At 38.8% G+C, this 23,808-nt stretch overlaps 1 protein-coding gene across 6 annotated transcripts in view; it reads left to right on the forward strand.

Moving 5' to 3' along the window:
• BCAS3 (BCAS3 microtubule associated cell migration factor) overlaps nucleotides 1-23,808 on the forward strand; it is a 564,511-nt gene that overhangs the window by 343,577 nt on the left and 197,126 nt on the right. For 2 of the 6 annotated variants that reach the window (XM_067021771.1, XM_067021772.1), the window contains one exon: nucleotides 967-1,119. The exons of the other annotated variants lie outside the window; for them this stretch is intronic. In XM_067021771.1, coding sequence (XP_066877872.1) covers nucleotides 967-1,103 — 137 coding nt within the window. In that variant the 3' untranslated portion in view covers nucleotides 1,104-1,119. Of the gene's footprint in view, nucleotides 1-966; nucleotides 1,120-23,808 lie in introns of those variants that run through there. 6 annotated transcript variants of the gene reach the window in all.

The following is a 23,808-nucleotide window of genomic DNA, read 5'->3' on the forward strand; positions in this document are numbered from 1 at the left end:
AGAAAGTGTATTCTGCCACTTTTGGGTGGAATGTTCTTTAAGTACCAATTAGATCTGTCTGGTCTATTGTGTCATTTAAAGCTAGTGTTTCCTTAGTTAGTTTCTGTTTGGATGATCTCTCCGTTGGTATAAGTGGTGTATTAAAGTCCCCTAGTATTATTGTGTTACTGTCGATTTCTGCTTTCATGGTTGTTAGCATTTGCCTTATGTGTTGATGTGCTCCTGTGTTGAGTGCATAAACATTTATAATTTTTATATCTTCTTGGATTGATCCTTTGGTCATTATGTAGTGTCCCTTCTTGTCTCTTGTAACAGTCTTTATTTTAAAGTCTGTTTTTTCTGATACAAGTATTGCTACTCCAGCTTTCTTTTGATTTCCATTTGCATAGAATATCTTTTTTCATCCCTTCACTTTCAGTCTGTATGTGTCCCTAGGTCTGAAGTGGGTCTCTTGTAGACAGCATATATATGGGTCTTGTTTTTGTATCCATTCAGCCAGTCTGTGTCTTTTGGTTGGGGCATTTAATCCGTTTACATTCAAGGTTATTATTGATATGTATGTTCCTATTACCATTTTCTTAATTGTTTGGGGTTTGTTTCTGTGTGTCTTTTTCTTCTGTTGTGTTTTCTGCTTAGAAGTTTCTTTAGCATGTGTTATAAAGTTGGTTTGGTGGTTCTGAATTCTCTTAGGTTTTGTTTGTCTGAAAAGCTTTTGACTTTATTGAATTTGAATGTGATCCTTGCTGGGTAGAGGAATCTTGGTTGTAGGTTTTTCTCTTTCATCACTTGAAGTGTATCCTGCCACTCCCTTCTGTCCTGCAGAGTTTCCCCTGAAAAATCAGCTGATAACGTTATGGCGATTCCTTGTATGTTATTTGTTGTTTTTCCCTTGCTGGTTTTAATAATTTTTCTTTCAATTAATTTTTGTTAGTTTGATTAACATGTTTCTTGGTGTGTTTTTCCTAGGGTTTATCCTGTATGGGACTCTGTGCTTCCTGGACTTGGGTGACTATTTCCTTTCCCATGTTAGGGAAGTTTTCCACTTCAAAAGGGTGATGTGTATGATGAGTGAGATATTGCTCAATAAAGCTGTTTTTAAATAAAAAGATTTAGTTTACTAATAGCTGTTACCAGTAGCATTGTTATTGTGTACTGTGAATGAGTGGTTTTTTGTGGGTTTTTTTGTCTTCTAGAATAGTTACTGGTGCAACTCATTGTGTCACATACTATGCTAGTTGATGCCAGACATACATTATATTCTTAATACTGAACAAGCCTGGGAGGTTGACCTGATTTTTGCTTCTTTCTTTTTTGGCAAATTCAGATTCAGAGAGATTCAGTAACTTGCTCAAAAGTCATGTAACTAGTGAACATGTATGAAGGGATACAGGACCTAGCTCCTATCTGGTTTCAAAACCTTTGTTTGTATCATTTGACCATCTTGCTTCCGCAAGCCAGTTATTAGCCAGAGGAAGCCTATCTTCTGGGTCGGCGAAAATGCACGTACCTACTAAGTACTATATGTGTATATCGCAGATGTGAGCATTTTTTAAATAATGGGAGCACTATTTTTGTCCAAAATGCTTAGCACTGAGTTTCTCATCAGTAGAACAGCCCATGTGCTCTATGGACCATGGTGGAGTTTTTGTTTTGTTGTAATTGTAGTTGTTTTGGTTGGTTTGTTTTCTTTGAATCTGCCAAGGGGACCATGTTTTTTCTTTCATGTTTTTAGATCCTGAGGAGGTGGTAACTCTAGTCTGAAACATTGTAACGATTTGATTCTCAGCCTAGAAATAAAAGAACAAACTTGATAGGTGGCATTTTTTCATTATCAGTTCTATCTTTCACTTTTCCCTGAAGCCATGGCACTAAAGCAAATATGACCTATAAGACCGGTCATCCTTAGAATGGAACCGTACAATAGAACTTTCTGTGATGATGGAAAAGTGCTAGATCTTTGCTGTCCAATATGAGAGCCACGTGTAGCCTTTGAGCACTGGAGGGGTGATGAATGTAACTAAGGAGCTGAATTTCAAATTTAATTTTGATTCATTGAAATTTAAATAGCCATTTGTGTCTAGTGACAATCAGATTGGACAGCACAGCTTTAGAAGTCTTAACTTTGATAAAACCACAAATCTAAGCTTAACCCCAGCAAATATCTTAGGGGTCAGAGGCCCCAGTTTCAGAATGAGTAAAGGGAGCCCAGTCTTAGATTGAATAATTGACCAGTGTTGAATACATATGGAGAGTGTAGGAATATCTACTTTCACAGTACAGTTGAATAGGTTATTGTTATACTACAGCTATATGACTTGTAGAAGGACAAACTTACTCTGTAGGAGATATACTTGGGATATACTTCAACAATTATAAACATTTTCTAGTAAGCAATTTTGCATTTTTCTGTTGACTTGATTATTATAGTGATAAAATAAATTATCCATCTATGGGCAATGTTGAGACATTGAGAAATAAAATGGAGAATGTAGTGTATTTGATTGTTTCAGGTGTTTAAGAATTGTTGTTGGAATAAGAGTCTTGCTTTGTTGAAATGCTAGGATTTTTTACCATAACATTTGATTTTTGGCTCTTGGTCCAAATGACAGCTATATTTAGGAATTCAGCAGAAAACTAACAAAATTTTTCTTCTTTGGGGTTATTGCTTTCGGAAGATGTAGTGTTTTGGGGGACTTCCCTGGTGGCACAGTGGTTAAGAATCCAGCTGCCAATGCAGGGGACATGGGTTCGAGCCCTGATCCGGGAAGATCCCACATGCCATGGACCAACTAAGCCCGTGCACCAAAACTACTGAGCCCACGTGCCACAACTACTGAAGCCCGCACACCTAGAAGCCCGCACACCTAGAGCTCGTGCTCCGCAACAGGAGAAGCCAGCACAGTGAGAAGCCTGTGCACCACAACAAAGAGTAGCCCCTGCTCACCGCAACTAGAGAAAGCCCATGCACAGCAACAGACCCAATGCAGCCAAAAATTTTTTTTAAAAAAGAAAAGAAGATGTAGTGTTTGGGAATACTTTTCATACTCATAATATTTTAATTATGATGATGAGTATAAAGATATTAAGTTGTAAAATTTTCATCAGCAATACATTCATAAAAAGGAGAGACTTTATTTCAAATGCCACCCTAAATTAGCTGTTATCTTTGGCAAGTTATATTTAAACTCATTTTTTGCCTTTTCTTGCATGTTCATTACATCTATTAGATATAGGAAAAAAGCAACTCAATTATGAGGAGACAGAGATGAGTTTTATTTTTGGATTTTCAAGAGTTATTGTTTTCTTTTTGACTTTTTATTTTATATTAGAGTATAGCTGATTAGCAATGTTGTGTTAGTTTCAGGTGTACAGCAAAGTGATTCAGTTATACATATACTTGTATCTATTCTTTTTCAAATTCTTTCCCCATTTAGATTGTTACATAATACTGAGCAGAGTACCCTGTGCTATCAGTAGGTCCTGATGGTTATCTGTGTTATTTTTTTATTTGTATTATGATTTTTTTTTGATGTGGACCATTTTTTAAGTCTTTATTGAATTTGTTACAATATTGCTTCTGTTTTATGTTTTGGTTTTTTGGCCACGAGGCATGTGGGATCTTAGCTCCCCAACCAGGGATCAAACCCGCACCCCCTGCATTGGAAGGTGAAGTCTTAACCACTGGACCACCAGGGAAGTCCCATAGTTGTCTGTTTTAAATATAGCACTGTGTATATGTCAATCCCAAGGCCATTTTAGAAATACAACTGGGAGGTGTGACAGAAAGGGGTCCGTGGTGTTGGAAGGACTGGGGCCTGCACATGTGCTTTGGCATGTGTGTTTGTAGCACTAACTCTTAGATATCCCCCGAGGGTAGTTATATTATATTATATTTTATTTATTTATTTATTTATTTTTGGCTGCGTTGGGTCTTCGTTGCTGTGCGCGGGCTCTCTCTAGTTGCGGCGAGTGAGGCTACTCTTTGTTGCAGTACGTGGGCTTCTTATTTTGGTGGCTTCTCATGTTGCGGAGCACAGGCTCTAGGCCTGAGGGCTTCAGTAGTTGTGGTGTGCAGCCTCAGTAGTTGTGGCACACAGGCTCAGTAGTTGTGGCTCACGGGCTCTAGAGCACAGGCTCAATACTTGTGGCACACGGGTTTAATTGCTCTGCGGCATGTGGGATCTTCCCAGACTGGAACCCGTGTTCCCTGCGTTGGCAGGTGGATTCTTAACCACTGCGCCACCAGGGAAGTCCCGTGGTTGCATTTTAAAAGTAATAGTATATGCATTTCCTACTACATTTAAAATGGATAACCAACAAGAGTTACTCTTAATTTTTTATTTATGTTTATTTTGCCCTAGCATGTACCTTGTATTAATTGCTAGTGGTTGAAATTCTGAAATCTAGATACATTCTTTACTTGATCTTAGCCAAAAGGCCAAGAAACGTAAGGTGCATTCTCAAAGATTATACATTATTCTCCTTAGAGTTACAGATGACCTAATCTAAAAATTTGGAAGACTTTAAAAGAAAAAAAAAAGCATAAAGATATTTTTTTCCCTTCCCCATTTCCCGACTTGCTCCTTTTAAGGAAGTGTGATGAAATTAAAGATGTCTGTGATCTGGCTGAAAGAGGTTCACAAACACTGTTTCCATATTTGTGGTTTTGGTATTTCCTCCTACACATGTGTCTTCCTTCTTCAGTTTCTTACTCACTCTGTCAGGAGAGAATTGGCTGCTCTTTCTGTGTACTGTGCGTATATCAGATGGGCTCAGTGCATAAAGTCCAGGAGTTGGTGAGCCAGTTAAGAAATTTCCTTCAAAGAATTCCTTGTGTGGACTGCTTATCAGAAAAGATGTAAATGTTATTACTGATGGTTTCCTAGATATCAAATATGCAGCACAGTTCAGTGTGATTAAAAGTCACTGTGCTCCATGCTCTAAGGGGTACAAAAAATGAAAAGGGTATGCTCCCTGACCCTTAGAAACTTGGAATTCAGGGGATAAAAATCAAACTCTAGTGACCATAGTAGAAGACCGATCAAGTCCTCTTAGAGTACAAATAAGGGAAAGATGAGTTCTAACTGGGGCGATGAGAGATAGTTGTGTGAAAAAAATAAAAAAGCCATTTGAGCTAAAATTTGAGGAATAGGTAGAATTTTTATAGGTGAAGATTCAGGAAATGGACTCCTGTTGGCAAGAAGCAAAGGCACCAAGGCAGACACATACTGAATAATTTGAGGACAACCTGGAATCGACTTTAAATATATAGGAGGGGATATGTGTGGGGAAGTTTGGGAGCTTCAGCTGTCTAGGGAGGTTATGACCAGACAGTGAAAGGAAAGTGCTGGTAGAAGAGTTGGAATAGAGGACAAGGAATGAAAAGTGTTTGAGGTGATGAGTGATCTGTTTAGGAAGACTATTCTAGCAGCAGGATTGAATAGGTGTGATAAAGACTAAAGAAAAGTAACCTTGTTAAGTGGTTATCACAGTCAGCCATTTACCTGGTAATCACACCAAGAGAGGCTTGATTTGTAAAGCCACATAATGCATTTATGTGGAATCTAGAAAAATGGTACACATGAACTGGTTTGCAAGGCAGAACTAGAGACACAGATGTAGAGAACAAACGTATGGACACCAAGGAGGGAAAGTGGGGCAGTGGGGGGTGGTAGTGGTGGTGGTGGGATGAATTGGGAGATAGGGATTGACATATATACACTAATATGTATAAAATAGATAACTAGGACTTCCCTGGGGGCACAGTGGTTAAGAATCCACCTGCCAATGCAGGGGACATGGGTTCGAGCCCTGGTCCGGGAAGATCCCACATGCCACAGAGCAACTAAGCCCGTGCGCCACAACTACTGAGCCTGCACTCTAGAGCCCGCGAGACACAACTACTGAGCTCATGTGCCACAACTACTGAAGCCAGCACGCCTAGAGCCTGTGCTCCGCAACAGGAGAAGCCACTGCAATGAGAAGCCCGCACACCTCAACGAAGAGTAGCCCCCGCTCGCTGCAACTAGAGAAAGCTCGCACACAGCAACAAAGACCCCACGTAGCCAAAAATAAATAAATAAAATTTAAAAAAATAGATAACTAAAAAGAACCTGCTGTATAAAAATAAATAAAATAAAATTCAAAATTCGGAAAAAAAACTTTGCTAATCTTTCCTTTCCACTCCCGCCCCTCGACCCCAAGAAATAGTGCTCTGGCATTTGGCCATCTTAGGATAACCTTTGTACAACTTTGGAATGCAAAATAGAGAGAGAAAGAAAAGAATACTCTCATTAAAAAGTCAGCAAAAAGCTTCTAGTTTGTGATTTTTTAATGAATAAGTAGGTAGACTGTTCTTACATAAAATGTGGATGTCTGTTCTTTTCCTTATTAAATGACTGTATGACATGGGCACATTACGGATTGTAATGTAGTAATTTGGTAGTGCATGATTTAAGATACATTTTGTCCCAATCTGCAAGTGTCCTGACAAATGTTAAGTAAGCAAAAAGCATGCCTCCCCATGCCCTTTGTTCATTTGAGTGATTTTTTTCAAAAGTATAATACTGAAATGGTGCAGGCTGAAGCCAAGTGAGAGACCATTGCCGCCACTGCTACTTTCCATTATCAGTACTGTCACTTCTTGGCTTTGCTATGGTTCACCTGTACAGATGTACTGTGCTGGTTCATTTAGACAAGGGATCAAGCATTCATCCTCTATCCTGAGTCCTTACCCCGATATATTAATATTAATATAATTAATTATATAATTATATATAATATATAATTATATTAGATGTAATATATAATATATAATGTAATATATTAATATTACATTCTTCAACCAAGGCCCTTTACCTCTGTGTATGGGACATTCGATTTTTTAAGGATCGACAGTTATAAACAGGTTGAAGCCCCTTTGTTTTAGAGTATGAGCTTATTGAAAGTTCCCATTAAACAATTATACTGAAATACTTAAGTTCTTAAAAGGTTTGTTGTGGGTTATGATTTATAAAAATTGAATATTTTTAACCCCCATTTCTTCCTTCACTTCCTCCTTTCTTCCTTATACATACCTCCTCTCTTTATTGGTATTTATCACGTGTAATATTCTCTTGCTTAATTCTTAAAAATGAGCTTCCAATTATTATTTATTATTCTTGGCTAAGCACTCTACACATATTATTTCATTTAATCTTCTCAACAATTCTATGAGGGAGTTACTATTCCAGTTTTAGAGATGAGGAGACAGGGAACTTGCCCAAGGATACAAAGTTAGTAATTGGCAGAGTCAAATTTAAAACCAGGTCTGTATGACTGAAGCTGATGTCTTAACCACTGTACTTCCTTGACCACTGTATAGTGTATTCCTTGGTACCAGATGATGTGACCCCAGTTTTAGTAATGGAGGAACACTGGTCCAAAATGTCTGTTTGCATAGAGGAGTCATAGACTTTTAAGAATGGAAGGGTATATGGAGGTCATCAGCCCTCATGTAAAACAAAAGTCCTCTGTATCTGAGACATGCTAGGTTTATCTAGATTCATGTAAGGAAATCCCTGGCGGTCCAGTGGTTGGGACTCCGTGCTTCCATTGAAGGGGGCAGGGGTTCAATCCCTGGCCAGGGAACTAAGATCCCGCATGCCACGTGGCATAAACAAACTAGATTCATGTAGTGCCCTGGGTAGTTAGTACTAGTAACAACGACCTATGGGGAAGGGGAGAAGTTTATCATCAGAAAAAAATGATTTTTGGGTGGACGTGAAGGCAGAAAGAGGCCGTCAGTGTGGAATAATGTACTTGAAAGATCTCTGCTTCTTCATGTACTGTGTCTGATTTGATGGCATCTGGAATTTGCCTCAAAATAATACAGGAGGAGAGAGGTGGGTGTGGATGGGGCAGGATGGCCATGGCTTGATGATTGTTGGGTTGTGTGAAGGATGCTTGGGTTTTATTATATTTTTCTGTCTATTTTGGTGTGTGTTCAAAATCCGTCATAATAAAATGTTTTAGAAATTTTATTTGAAAGCCCTGTTTTCATGATTTTTTAGTGGTTAGATTATGTATATGTTTTCTTATCCAAAAGTCTCTTGGATGTTTTAGTCAAGAGAAGCATTTTTTCCTCGCATTTGTTCCCTCTTAGAATCTCCTTCCTCTATTTTTTCTGAATATTTGTTAAAGAAAGGACTCAACTTTTCCAGTGCTGAAGCTAACTAACTGTCAGCTGCCTATATGGCTGCAGTGTTGGGATAATTCATCTAATTTCTCTTATGAGTAACTTCTCTTTGACATTATTTTTGAACTCACAGACTTGCTTGCATTGTTCTTGTTAGTAAAAAAAAAAAAAAAATCGCTAGGATGTACTTAGTAATTGGAGTCAGCTGCACTTAAGACTGTTCAGCCAGACTGTTATTTTAGCCTTCACTAGTAAGGTTTTTAACACCAGTTTGACCTTACTTTGAAACATTCTCAAAATACCATACTTTAATATCGATTTATATACTTTCCTGCTAAGGCAGGGCAGGGTCCCTGGGGAAAAAAATAATGAAACTCTTACTTCCCACAAATACAAGATTCAAGGTAGATTTTTCTGGTTTTATTTTTAAAGAAAAATAGAGAAAGACTTTGGGTAAAGGTTTCCTTTGGTTAGGGCGTAATGTTTGCCAAAATGCATTCTGAGTATACAAGCAACAGAGATAGGATACCTACAGAACAGGTGGACTGATTCCCTTGGCCTATGAAGATGGAGACCAAATGCTCAATCTGTAGCGCCAAGCAGATGCTCAAAGAATTTGTTTCTGAATTCTAAATATTATACTAAATTTCCCGGACTTTATGCCAGTACTTTAGGCAAGTAAAGTACAAATTTTATAAAATCTGCTGAAAATAACTTCTACATTTCTGTTCATTCCAGAGGAGGACAGTGTTCTGATTCCTTCCTTCTCTTTGCTTTTTGCCATGGTCCCTCTTTTCTTGACCCCTGGTAAACTCCCATCTGGTAGCATGTCAGAGGCAGCATAAATTTAGGAGTGTAGATATTCTTTTTTAACGTAGATGGGAGAGGGTTATAGTATTCTCAGGACTTCAGTGCTTTCTCTGAGGACACAACTATCAGCAGATCCATATAAGGTAGCCAGACTGCTTCCCATCTCCTCCGAGCCTTCTGTGCTCATGTCTAGATACCGTGATAGATCCAGTGCCTGTGAAGACCTGGAACGTTTCAGACAATAACTCAGACTTGTTTTCTTATGCTATATATAGGAATTGAGCAAGTGTTTTATAATGAAATATCCCTCCAGGCAGTCTGCAGCTCCTGGTGATGCAAAACCCTCAGACACCCAGTAAACAGTCCTTTTCAAGTTTAAAATTCTTTCTTGTGGCTGCTTTATTTCTGTTACCTTTCTGAAATATTTGGCCCAATAGATTTCATTAAATAATAAAATCTGTGAGAGATTAAAATTTTCTGATGGTTGATCCTCAGTAGCTAAAAAATAGATTCTGTAACAGTACAGCATTTCTCTGCATGTTCTTGAGCTTCCGTTCTTGGACTTTTACATCTGCTTTTATTAACGCTTTATTTTCTTGACTTCAAGTCAACGATTGGAATGGTTTTTGAGTGGCGGAGGAAGCTAAAGGTTTAAAGATAATTTCTTAGTAAGTTGATTTACATCAAAGAATTACATCATCTAGATTAATGGAAATGATGATACTGGTGAGATTTCCAGACCAGGATCATTCCAGCGTTTGGAGTACGTTCTCGGTGGCTCTAAACTTGTTTGGCTTACCCCCTAAGGTTTAAAACAGAAAAAATATAAAAGTGTTTAAATTTTTCTTTCTCTTTCCTTATCAGAAATATTCATTTAGACCATAACAACTGTTAGAACAAGATAACAACTCCAGGCCAGCTGTCAAATGTTTACCATTATCAAAACTCTCCCTGGAGGGAGATGCAACTTTGGCTCGCCTCACCGGCAGTAATTTAATTTTTCCTTCATTCTGACTCGGAAATGGCAGCATTTTTCAAAGCTTCCTCCCACTGATGGCTGAAATTTTCCTTGTGAAATGATTTCCACCAGTCTTGAATCTTTCTTGTTTCTGCCGTCTTCACCTTTGCTGATGGTTCTGCAACTCATCACCAGCTATGCAAACTGACAGTTCACATCCTGGGGCAGCAGCGGGGTCTGGCCTGCAGAAAGGAGCAGCCTGACCAAATTTACGCTCACAAGATCTCTTAATTCACAAAAGCATTTGCTCTAGTTCCTGTTCTCTGCTGCAGGGGCTTCGGAGAGGGAGTGGGGGTGGGGGCAGGACCGTTGGGAGAATGTTCTGAAGAAAAGAGAGGCTCTCTTCACACTCTACTGAGTACACAGACTTTGGAGATGAAAAACAGACGGAGAGAGGCATTTCCAACCATCTTGCTGATCTGCGCGGGAGTTCATTGAACTGTACAGCATAGCACCAGAGCCTCGTGTCATTTAATGTTCCTTCTTAAAATCGTTCTTAAGTGTTCAGCACAAATATCCCTCCCCCTTTGACTTAAGTTGACAAAGAATATAAAAATTAAAAAGGAAGAAAAGGCGAACTATCGCCGTGAGAATGACCAGAAATCACTTGGCTCTCTGGAGAGTTCTGCTGAATAGGAAAGTCCTCTTAACAAGAGCGGACAGAGGAAGTTTTAGGTTTGATCTGAACTTCATGTTCATGACAGATTTCATTTTTTTCTTCCTTCACAAATTTCAACCCAGGCCACTTGTTTGCAGGAACTGCCAAACCTTCCCTGGCTGCTGCTAAGATACTCCTGAAATTTGAGGTTGCCTTTTATCTTCTTCTTGGTAGAGACATATTTTTGTCTTTTTCCCTGCAGCCCCTCAGCTCTTCTACAGAGGACTCATCCCTCTCTGCACAGTCTACCCCAGACAGACAGCTGGTACGTTACTGTTTGTAGCACAAGATCACTTATGTACTTGTGAACCAGTTTGGGTCGGTCTGAAAATTGCTTTTGAACACAGATTGTTTATAATGACTGACCTCATAGGCCCATTTCTACCCACTCCCTCCCCAGCTGTCTGAGACAACCTAATCAAAATGGGAGGTTGTTTGCCTGGCTTTGAGTATGGGACTGTAATTAAAGTAAAAATGAGAGAATCCTGCCGCTAGAGAGGCAAATTTGAATTCTAGGCTTCACTCTTCTATGTTCTTCAATTTTTTTCCTTGTAATCCTCATGATCCCAGTGAAAGGGTGATAACACCATCAAGTCCCTAATTTGGATCCCGCTAATTCAAAATGTATGCTGATGCAGAATTGAACTATCTGGAAGTAAAGTTTGTTATGCAGATTGGTATCTTTTTTTTTTTTTTTTTTTTTTTTTTTTTCGGTACACAGGCCTCTCACTGTTGTGGCCTCTCCCGTTGCGGAGCACAGACTCCGGATGCGCAGGCCCAGCGGCCAAGGCTCACGGGCTTAGTTGCTCCGCGGCATGTGGGATCTTCCCGGACCGGGGCACGAACCCGCGTCCCCTGCATCGGCAGGCGGACTCTCAACCACCGCGCCACCAGGGAAGCCGCAAATTGGTATCTTAAATATTATCTTACTGAAGAAACGAAAACTTTTCAAACACTTCTGCTGATACAGTTAGCTGTGTACAGCATTCCCACTTACAGGTGTTTCTTTTATCAACATAGATCTAACAGACTTCTACCTCTCAGCAAGTATCCTTCTGAAGTAGCACTCACCTGTTTCCTTGTTTGAGACTAGCGGTTTCCTGAGTTGCCTGAATTAGGGGTATTTTTATGTTCTCAACAATGCTTTGGGAATACACACTTGTTGGTTAGGGATGTAAATACCAGTACAAAATTGTATGTGCTAAATTCCAGAAGAAACTTGATAAAAAGTAAGTGCTATAGGAGCTTTAGATCGTAAAGATATTTGGAAGGTTCTGAAGACAGCACATATACCTATATATGCTGTTTTCAAAAAACTTTCCAAACATATATATAAAAACAGAATACATGGACGTTTTAAAAAATTATTTCCAGAACTTGATGTATTCTGTGCCGCATAAAATGTTTAGCTGATATCTGTGAAACCTCTCTCCATTTTGGAGTCAACAGATTTTATCTGGTGTAGTAGTTCTTTTATTGAGTACTTACTATGTACCAAACACTGTGCACCAAACACAGTTCCAGACTCTGTTTTAAGCAATCCATGGAGGGTTCAAAAACTCAGATGCTCCGATGGCCAGGTTTAAGCCGGGGAACTATATATAGCAAATTACCTGCATTTAAGGTTCTGTCGCTACTCCATTCCATGTCGCTGTTGCAGAAATGTGGGCTTAGTGTTGCCAGACCTTCCATTTAGTCAAGAGAGACAGGAAATTCACATTTTTATGGATATTTCCTGATTTTTAAACCAGTACAGGCCAAATAAAAGTTTGTGACTTTTGCATTATATACTCAACCCCGTTGTATCCTCACAACATCCCTACAAGATAGGGATAGTTACTTGTATTTGGCCACTTTCAGTATAGCCAATAAGTAGCAAAAGTAGACCTTTACCCCCAGGCCTATCTCCAAAAACTAGGTGTTACTGGGCTCTCTCCTTTCTCCCTTAGATTTGTGGGGATAGTTTTGGCAGAAAAATGCTGTTTGGTTAAAGCCAGGCCCTTAACAAAATTATCACATCTTGTAGTACTGTACCATAGAGTGTCATCTTCCAGAGAACAGTTATGTATGGCTTTGGGGGGAGTTAATTATAACAAGAAGGTATTGGTGACTATAAATAACAAACAAAAGCTCTGTTGCCGTTGCTGCAGATTTATTATTTCAACCTCATTGTACTTCTAGAAGAGCTACACAAATACTCTAAACCGTTTGTAGAGTTCTTCATTTCACAGAGTGGCAAAAGTATTAGTGGCAATCTTACAAGGCCTGACCTTGCCAGAGACAGAGGAGAAATCCGTAGTTCTCAGGATCTACTAAATATTCAATCACTTTTGTTAAAATTCTAATATGAACTTTGTGGCCTGAAGGAGTTAACACACCTCCACAAACCTGCCTTCAGCTGGTAAGATCAGGCCCATGATTATTATTATATACAGCTGTAAAAAGCTGGTTACATAGCATAAATTGCATTGAAACACTTAGGCCACAAGATTACTCAAGAAGAATTGTATTGCTTGTTCAGTCATATATTTTGATCTTTATTGCTAGTAGTTTATTCTCCTGAGAGTTGGGGATTAGCCTTGCTTTTAATGTAAAAAGTGTATCTATGAGGGTAAAAATATAAAATGAAAATAGAGTTTTAATGGCAACTTTGGTTCTTAGTATTAATTTTACATGCCTTTTTCATTCTGAACTTATAAACAGTTTGGAGAAACATATGAGAGATTTGTGAACAGGGGCAAGAGAGGGTCAAATGTATCAAATCCTTGGATTCCAGCAAATGTAGGATTTGTGGACAAGCAGAGAAGCACACATGTGTTGGGAATGTAAATTAAAATAAAACCTCACTTTGTGGATACTTTGAGAAGCGAGCACACCACTTTATGGCGCATGTCTGAGGCGTTGGTCTCCTTAATTAACCAAATATTAAAATAAACATTCATTTTATCAGTCTGCATTTTTTCCTCTCTGGATGAAAGTGTTTCAGGAAAAATCATAAAAGAATCTATGGTAGCTCAGAGAGGTTAAACTCAACAGTTGTTTTCTTTGAAGTCCCTGGCCATGAGGTTAATTGCCAAAACTGCTTGTGGAAAAGGTGGTAACAATTTAACAAGACTGTACAACTGCAGAGACTTAGATGAATATCAGGTGTTTGCAGAAGTTTTTTTCCTCACAGGAAAGGGGGTGGGGAGGAGAGGAACAGAATGAGAAACAGGGGAAGAGGGAGGCCTGAATAAAGTCCCAGCTAAACAGCCAATAATTCTTTGTTTGCTTAGCCAATCATCCTATAATTGGCCGGGAGGTTAATAGGAGTCTATTGATTGGTCAGGAGGAGTGCTTACTGTGGCTATTTTTACTGTATGCTTCCAGACAGAAGGCTGCAATTACTGGAGCTCTCATTCCCACTTTTTAGGGCATGGTCGCTCTGATTTATGAAACCCGATCAAGTTGCTCTTGGCAGTTTATGTTTTAAGTGTTGCCTTCTGGGTCTTTGCTGCTTATGGGTCAGTGTGTTATTTCTCATCATTTATTGTGGTCATTTGAATAGGTAAGCTTATTTATGACTTATTGAAGGAGGAATACATTAAAAATAATCACCACCACCCGCGTGGACTGAAAAGTGGGAACCATCGGACAAGCTGTGTGATAGAACCCTACCTGCTCTAGAAATAGAAATTCTGCTCACAGCGTAGAGTTCCCCATTGATCACAAGATAAAATAATGCAGTCCCCTCTTTTATCTGCCTTCCACAGACAGGTTTCTCAACTCTCCCCGTTCCTTTACCTTCCTTGATTACACTTGGATTTGCTCTTGTCGACCTTTTAATAATTGGATTTGGTGGCTGCTATTTTAGAGTTCAGGAAACTGAGGCCATGTTTAAAATGACTTGCACCATCCAGACTGCTTCTGAAGCTTGTGACAGGGCTCTTCTGTCTTAACCCATCCTGACCTGGTCCTGACCCGAGCATTACTAATAAGGTACTTAACCTCATCATTTCATTTCTCACTTGCTAAACTTGACTATAAATCCTTCCATTACTCAAGATCTTGGTTTTCCACCCTTGCTCAAACCTTCTTTTGTAGTTCAGTGTTTCCTGGGAGCCCGGTTGAAGGGGTGTAAATCTCTACTGATGATAAGGCGCTGAGCCACAGATTTCTGGGGAGCCACATCTAGACGACCAGATTTCATCTGCACTACCAGCTTGTCACTTGAGGCCGTGGTGACCACAGCTACTGCTGCTGCTACTACTGCCTCCTGTTTCTCCTGCTTCTTTAATTTTGCTACTGCTATTAAAAAAATACAAAACACGTTAAGGACTTCTGCAGATCCTCTCATAGCTTCTAAAGATCTCCATCATTCAGCATTCACGTTTTGAATAACTCTCCCATTTCGGGGGCTCTTGCAAGTACTGTGGATACAGTGGCGATGACAATAGACCACAGCTTTCCGAGCTGATCATGCTACCCCGAGTGTGGCAAATGTTGCTAAAACCCAGTGAACTTCCTGTAAGAAGTGTGGCAAGCACCACCCCCACTGTGTGACCCAGTATAAGAAGGGCAAGGATCCTCTGCCCACAGAGAGCAGCATTATGACAAGAAGCAGAGGCTATAGTAGGCAGACTAGGTTATCCTTTCCTTGAACTGGAAGGAGATAAGAGAATCAAGTGATCCAGTTCTAAACTTCATGTTTCATTTTATTATGAAGAGTGTAAAATCTTGAGGTTACGTTAAAAAAAAAAAAAAAAAAAAAAAAAAGAAAGACCAAAACTATCCCAGTACTGCAGATTCCTGGTCATTTTCCTTTTGGAGAGAAAGGTGCCCTCGAGTTTGGTGGGGACACCTCCCTCTACAAAGAGGTGAAAGATAGGATTGCCCTATGTGGCAGAGGAACTACCAACAGCCTCACAGAGATTTTTTTTCTATATGTGAACCACTTAATATTGAACTTTCTTATTTATGCTGCCTTGACATTGCAGGAGATAATGCCTTTCCTTGGTCCTTCTTTTAAAAATTTTCTTTGGGGACATCCCTGGTGGTGCAGTGGTTAAGAATCTGCCTGCCAATGCACGGGACATGGTTTTGAGCCCTGGTCTGGGAAGATCCCACATGCCGCGGAGCAACTAAGCCCGTGCGCCACAACTACTGAGCCTGCGTTCTAGAGCCTGCGAGCCACAGCTACTGAGCCCGCGTGCTTCAACTACTGAAGCCTGCACACCTAGAGCCCATGCTCCGCAACAAGAGAAGCCACCACAGTGAGAAGCCCGCGCACCGCAACAAAGAGTAGCTCCCGCTCACCGCAACTAGAGAAAGCTTGCGCGCAGCAACTAAGACCCAACGCAGCCAAAAATAAAATTAATTAATTAATTAATTAAAAACCAATAGACAGTTATAAAAAATTTTTTTTCTGCCATCATCTTACTCTAACAATTTTTCTCCTAATCCTCCTGAGTTCACTAGAGCTCAGAAGAACCCTGATAGTTTTCTCATCTGTCTGTTGTCCATAGAACTTTCTTTGTCTTCTTGTTGCTTCTGCAAATAAGATTGGTCTTTTCCTGCCATGCCCTCCACCTCATTACCTCACTTTAGAAGTCTGTTCTGATTATGATTCCATCTTTTGTGAGTCTTTTCAACTATTCTAACTTGTTGTTATCATAGTGTTATGAGGTAGGATCTGACCTCTCAGTGTGGCAATTACTTGTATAACTTCTAATAATTGGATCCGGTGGCTGGTATTTTAGAGTTAAGACAACTGAGGCCATGTTCGAGGAAAGCATAAAGGTGAGTGGCCAAATACCCCATCGTGTAGTCTGCCGCCAGTTCCACTAGACTTTAAGAATATCACTCCTGCCTTTCACCCTGGTTCACATCTAGGCAAAATTACCTTTTCTCTTGGTTTTCGTGCTGTGTCAACGGTTTTTACTCTGACTATCATAAGGAAAGAGATGACTCAATGTGCTTAAAAGATCTGACCTCACCAATCCCCCCATAGTAATGTGACAGCTCCTATTTACTTAATTTGGAATTCACAAGAGAAGGTAGCTTGGTACTTTTAGACAGACCACGTGTTCTTTATCCTTTGCTTTTTCCATAAGCCCCAAATCTCAGAGCCCCAGGGAAAGGTCCCTGAAATGCATTCTTTCCACCTTTGTATGCCTTTAGAATCCTTGTATTGGCTTGTTGTTTTCTGATTTTTTTGCTGCACTTCACTATTTAACTTCATTATCAACTTTAGTATCAGAACGCAACAGCATTTATAAGATTCTTTAGTAACATGGTGATGTCTGAACTCCTATCTTCCCATTTGTGGGTAGAATCTGCTAGTGTTTTCCAAAGGAATTAACAAACAACCACCACCAACAACAAACATTTCAGAACAGTCCATGTTCTGCAACTAGCCAGTTTAAAGATCTCATCGTTTTAGTATCCCTTTACTGGTGATAAAGGAATTATGAGAAAGAATAAACAGACAGCAATCCATTTTAAAGAAAGGAAGCAAGGGCTGAGTAAGTAAGCTTGGTGTTCATCCCCTGGGACTGCTTGGTTCTCTTGAAGGATTTTTCCTGTAGATATATGTCACACTGCCTTCCTTCAGTTTTGTTTTGTTTTCTTTTGAGCCAGCTATGTCCTTTGCTGGATAAGCATGTATAAAAAGGGAAGGGAGGGAGGGTGGAAGGAAGAAAGGGAGGGAGGGAGGAAGGAAGGAAGGAAGGAAAGAAGGAAGGAAGGAGGGAAGGAAGGAAGGAAAGGGAGGGAGGACAGACAGAAGGGGGGAAGGAAGGAATGAAGGAAGGAAGGAAGGAAGGGGAAAAAGAAAACCCATGTAATAAAGCAGAGATTTTGAACTACGTGTTGGAGCAAATGCAATATTTGGAGATAGAACTATTTATAAAACTTTGGGTGCTGACTCAGCCATGACACATTCACCTTTTTGGGAAAACTCAGGGAGATTTTTTTGGCAAAACTCTGTGACTTTGTTTTCATAGTTCCAGGACAAAACTACCACCACAGACTTTCACATTCTTGAGAACTAAAACATGACTTTATCAGTTAATCACCAGATTATTCATTATTTAATGTGTTTAATGTAAAAAGGAATAAAATCTATTGTGAATGAAGTTACTGTCACTAAATATAGTTTTGTTTTTAAAATGTAAACTTGAAGTGTTCTTTTGATTGAATGCAACTGTTTCTTGTGGGGTTGTTTTTTTTTTTCTGGCTTGCAAAAAACAAAAGAAATCATTTCAGAAATGTGTTCCTGTCGGCACTTTTCCTTGAAATTGTCTTTTGAATATGGAAAAGTGACCAATGCACAATATAGAGAGTTTGTAATGAGACATGTCAGGTATCATGGAAGGTTCTTGCATAGCTCCCTCATGTGAGATGACCTCAACAAACTCATTTTGCTGTACAATGAAAAAAAAGGCGTGAGAAGCTTACATGTGATAAAAATGTTTCTCCATCCTAGAGCATAGATTAAAGAAACTTTAACAGGGAGTAAAAATTTAATAAACATCGTTCGATATGAATTTCTGTGAATGTTATCAGAGACAAGTAGTAGTGGGCCAACTAAATTGATATCTTTATAGGAAAGCTTGAATTGGGGCAATAAATATGTCCTGAGGCTTTGGTGGCATCAAGTATGTGTGCTTTATTCTTCGTGATTTATTGCTTTATCAACAGAAGTGAGCATTTGTGTTCAGAAATGGATAATTCACACTTAAATCTTGTTTTTCTGTGTTTAATCCAACTTAAATTACAGGTTGAGTGGTGGCAAAAAAAAAAAGAAAAAAAGAAAACTCTCCAGAAAAAGTGTATTATTTAACTTGAATCTTAACTTAAATTTGTCACCCAATGCTGAGGTTTTACATCTGTCTAGGGGCAAACACTGCTGGTATTTGTCAATAAGCAAAAGAAAAATACTGACTTTCAGATAACAGGCATTTGGTGAACTGGCGACAGTCATGCAAGCGAGAATGCTCAAATGACTTCAGCTCTTTCTAGCTTCATTATGTCAGGCTGGCAGATCACATATGGCATTATGGAAATCAGCAAATGAAAACCATATTGATCAGCACTGAGAACAAATGTAAAAAAGGTGGTCTCGAGGAGGAGCCGAAGAGAAGAATGCTTTCCTGGTCAACCTGATAGGCCCTTGTTAAGGCCTTTTAATCATTTATTAACGTAACCCTCCTTCTTCCCTTTCCACTCAGATTACCTCAGCCACAGAGCATCCTGCTCCATTTATCTTTTAATGTTTCCTTTATTTAATTTATTTTTAAGCTCTAAGTTATACTCTTATTTCAGAATTGAGTTTTACTTTTCATGGGATTGTTTTAAGTGACTTAAATGACTTTTCCCAACAAGCTCACCAGGAATTCAAAGGAAGAAAAGCATTTGCTGAGATTCACCTATCAGCAAATAATTTACTTGGTATGCACCACAACCAAAAGCAGAGAGACAGAGACAGTCAGCCAGACACGTTTTTAAAAAAAAAAAAAAAAAGAGAGAGCGCGAGCAAAATCAGAGTTGTTCCTAAACCTAATTCTCTGGTTAAGGTTTGGGTCAATGTTTCAGTTTTAAAGTTTTTTTCACAGTTTGGAATTTAGCTTGGTACAGTTCCTTCAGGTCTAAAACCGAAATCTCAGTCCCCTTTGCTTTCTTTCTTCTCTCTGTGACTAAAGTAGGAAACTGGAGTTGTCTTTCATCTTGTTACGTTGGAAGGAAAATGGGAGTAATACTGGGTCTGCGTAAATAAGAGAGAAACGGGAATCTGGGGTTTGTGGAGGATTCTGTTTGCCTTGAGTTTCCTCACTGGAAACGCCTCTTGGGTTTGCAGGTTTGCTGCTTTCCTAAATCACATTCAAACCTAGGTTTGACCAGGTATGCTTCTCTCCCCGCCTCTTCCGTCCCTCTCTCTCATCCCCTCCAACCCCTGCCTCCCCTGACATTTTTTATGTGCAGCTTCATCGTTTAGTAAGAAATTTCAAAGGTGTTTTTTCATATGGAACTGTGTCCTTTTGTAGTTGATGAGTAACCTGTGGACGTGATCCTTTGGAGTACTAATTGGCATATGACAACAATTGTTTCTACCCCACTTTGGGGCATAAATCAGTCCTAAGAAAGACTGACACACAAAAGAAATGTGGAATATAGATATAATTTAATGCCCTGGAACTGATGCATACAAACCAACTCTACAATGGACTCTTTCAAGAGTTATTTAGGAAACTGACAAAACTGAATATTTTCTATTTTTTTCCTTCTGAAACCACCTTTAAAAAGAAAAAAACAACCAAGAAACTCTTCAACATTAAACAATTGAGGTTTCACTTTCCTATAAATTTAACATTGAATTCTGAGATAGATATTCATTTAAAAAAATGTGTTTAATCTCTAGGTGCTGTGGGCGATCAAATCATTGAACTTTCTTTTCGTTCTGGACTCCTTGTCTGTGGCCGTTTGGGCATGATTCTTTTTATCTTTGCTTTCCTGTGTTTCCTTTGCCTGCCCGGGCATTTTGAGGGAATATCTCTGATTGATTTGGATATCAAAAAGATGTGCCACGTGTAGATCTAATTTATCTAAATAGAATCAAGAATTTTATTTTATTTTGGTTCTCCCCTGGGACTCCAAAGATATATTCAATAATGGATTTGAAAAATCCATGTATAAAATCTATTTTATGGTTTTATCTTCTTGCATACCCATTGATTCCTAAGTGCTTTTCCTTATAGACTCACATTACTGTCCCACGTTCCTCTCTGGGCTCTACATCAAACAGTGCAGGAATTACAGCAGGAATGATATCTGGGGAAGAGCTACTCCCCTTGTTTGTTGCAGAAGAGCAGAACATTAAACAGTGAGTGGACTGTGCAGAAACGCTCTCCCTCTCCGGCTGTTTTTTTTTTTTTCTCTCTGCCTTCCTCTCTTCCTCTTTTTTTTTCCACTCTTCCCTCTCCTTCTCTTCTTCTCTTTCTCTCTCTCCCCATTCCCAATGGGAGTGTTGTTTATAGAGCATTATAATTTATAACTGAAGAGAGTGGATTTAATTTCAGTGGAGAGGCTCGCCAGCAGGGCGCCAGCCTGCAATCATATGAATCAGCAAGCTGCAAACTCTATTGAATGGAAAGTATTATCGCTGGCCACAAACGGACACTGTTTCTCCTAAACAACTCCCTTGGTGCAGGAAGACCTTGTCTTCATTCATCTATTTTACATATCTACTTCTGTTTTAATTTTGCCATTTCCTAAAAGTGTTTTCTCTTTGGATTGCAACTTTTCTCTAACTACCTTATTTCCTGACCCAGCATTGGAAACTGCTATTGTATATTTCTAGCTGATTCGATATTTCTTCTATCTCCATCCTTACCATGTATGGCTTTAGTTTTCCCTTCGCTTCTCCTTCCTGCATACAAGCCTTTTTTTTTTCTTTTTAATGGAAGCTGTTAAACGTGCAAACAAGACTATGAAGAACCATTAGCATTAATATTGTAAAATGCTAGTCAATTTCAATCACCTACAGTTTTATTTAATCATGGATATTTTGCTTATACTCAGATATTATTTTCTACATTCATGGAAAGCTTTATTTTCTTGTCCTTTAAACTTCTGGGAGATGATTTCTTATTCTTTACGTGACCCATCAAATCTCCTGTAACGTTAGTACCTACACCTTTATGCCAAGTTGTTGAAGCGTTTCCGTCATTTTTTAGAAAGAGTGCTAGAATATGTGCATGACTTTTTGTGGTTGTTATTTGTTTTAATCCAACATCGACTGCTTTCGTGTAATTAAGCTAAATCTCTGAGTCATTTTGAAAAATCAGATTAGACCGACAAGGCTGGTAACTTTTTCAAAAGTATTTTACTGAATTCATGTAGCTATTATAATTGTCGGTAATTTTGGTAGTGAATCTTTAGCTGAGATTAGACAGATTGCATTAATACTGCATCAAATATCAGGCTCTCTTCATCCAGACTTTTGAATAATTTCAACATTCATGTCTTAACAATGAAATTCAAGTTGCACTAATAACCTGATTCTGATATTTGCTTAGAGAGGAATAGTACATGAGGCAGTAAGGAAGCTCTAGTAAAGGAATTTTATTCAGACATCAGTGGAAAAACCAGACTAGTCTGACTACATTTGTTTAAAATAAAGGTCTTACGTATTTAGAAAATGTAGAAGTTAGCAAATAATGAAAATGCTAAAAGCTCAGAAAATTGATATGAAGTTCACAGGTTTCACTGTCAGAAATGTATTTGCTTGTATGTATATAAGGGAAAATTATTTCTATATCAGTTTGCATATTTTCTTGACACAATGTAACATCAACAAATCAAATATATGTACATAATTTTTCTCATTTAAAGCACAAACTTAGGAATCCATATGTATTAATAAATTTTCTCCTTTAAAGCCTGAGAATAGAGTTATAGTCCTCACTGTCTCAGCTAGGATTTTTTTTTCTTTTTTTTGCCTTTGATTACTTAATAAGAATTACACATAGGAACAGAAAATCAATATGTTTACTTCTGCTTATTTTCAAAATTGAACGTTGCTCTGTACTAATTTCAGAGACGGTATACCCAGCGTCAGCTGAGAGAGGTTCTGTTCGGTTTAGTTTTAAATTCTTTGTTCTGGTAGTGGTCACCTCTAACAGCAATGAACTATCAAAAGAAATGAAATTTCTTATCACTCCATTTTTATTCCAAGAAGTAGTATCTGAAATAAGGAAGAAAACTGTGAAGTGATTGCAGGCAAATGTATTTCTAAATCCTTTTATTCCTGACTTAAAATTAGTTGGTAAGCCTGACTCATGATATGTGGATTTTTATCAAATTAAGATTAGAAAAAGTACAGGCAGCTCCGTAATAAATATCTTTATACAGAGATCTTGTGCATTTTTAACATCCTTGAGGAGGTGGGAGAGCTACAGTGAAACACAAACATTTGGGTAAGGTTGAAATGAGTCAACAAGAGTGAAAAGGCCCTTGGCTTCATCTGTTCCTTTTCAGAGGCAGGGAAAGGGAGGGCCTTTGTCTTTTCACTTGTGTCTTGTGGGGTTTAGTTATTGTGTTTTGTTTGTTGTGTTTTTACCTAAAAGATGCCTCACTCTCTACCTGTAATGTAATGTAAGGTTCAAGACAAGCACGGTGTATCCTTGTTTTAAGCTGATTAATTCCTATTTTTAAAAAATTCTACCATAAGGACTCTCAAAACCCAATCCTAGAACAGATAGGTTCTGTTTGCCTGAATATTACATGCAAAGGGTTAGTTTCTTAAAATTAGTACCCGTAATTCAATTAATTCCTTTGAGAATTTTCTGCAGTTGAAGTCAAAGAAGAAAAAATGTGGTACTTATCTATGATTCAGATAAAAAATTTATCAAAAGTAGAATCATCTATAAATACATTTGCCCAAAATGTTAATATGCTACTGGAATCAAAAATAGAAATAAAGTACAGTTCACGAAAAGGTTGTTTTTAATAGTCTAAAGCAGGGTTGTTGTTTTTTGTTTTGTTTTGCACAATTATTACACATTGTAGTGACCTGACTTCTTAACACATTATCTGATCCCTTGATCAGAAAACTTCTATGAAGTAGAATGGATTTTTAAAATGTTACTAGGTGACCTTGTAGAAGTCCCTGCCCTGGTCATACAAGAGATACGTTGCATTTACGTAATTGCTGTTGGCTTCTTTGATTGTTCATATCCAAAGTTTCCATGCGTCGCTTTAATAAAGCGCGTTCGGGCATCGGGGCCGACAGCTATGTTTCCCCTCCCTGTAACTCTGCTCCTGGACCGTGTGCTTGGCCGATTTAGCAAAGCTTAGAAGTCAGCTGCATCTGTGTGAGCCAGCTCTGCTTTGACTGGGAGCAATTGAGAACACCATTTGTTTTCTTTTCTAAATATCACAAAAGTTTTATTTTCCATTCACTGGGGCTTCCCCCCCACCCTTTGGACTAAGGGTTTACCAGTTTTTCTAACATCTATGCATACTTCCAAAATGTAAAAAAGGGTCATGGCCTCATTACTGATTGTAGTGGATAACACTGCGGTCGCTCTAGTTAAAACTGTGACCTTGGTGGGGGGAGGGGGAAAGGCCCCACTGGCGGTGGCTTTCCTCACTTTTTGGAGCTTTGAT

The sequence above is a fragment of the Kogia breviceps genome, chromosome 19 (genome assembly GCF_026419965.1).
Source record: "Kogia breviceps isolate mKogBre1 chromosome 19, mKogBre1 haplotype 1, whole genome shotgun sequence".
Classification (NCBI taxonomy): Eukaryota; Metazoa; Chordata; class Mammalia; order Artiodactyla; family Physeteridae; genus Kogia; species Kogia breviceps.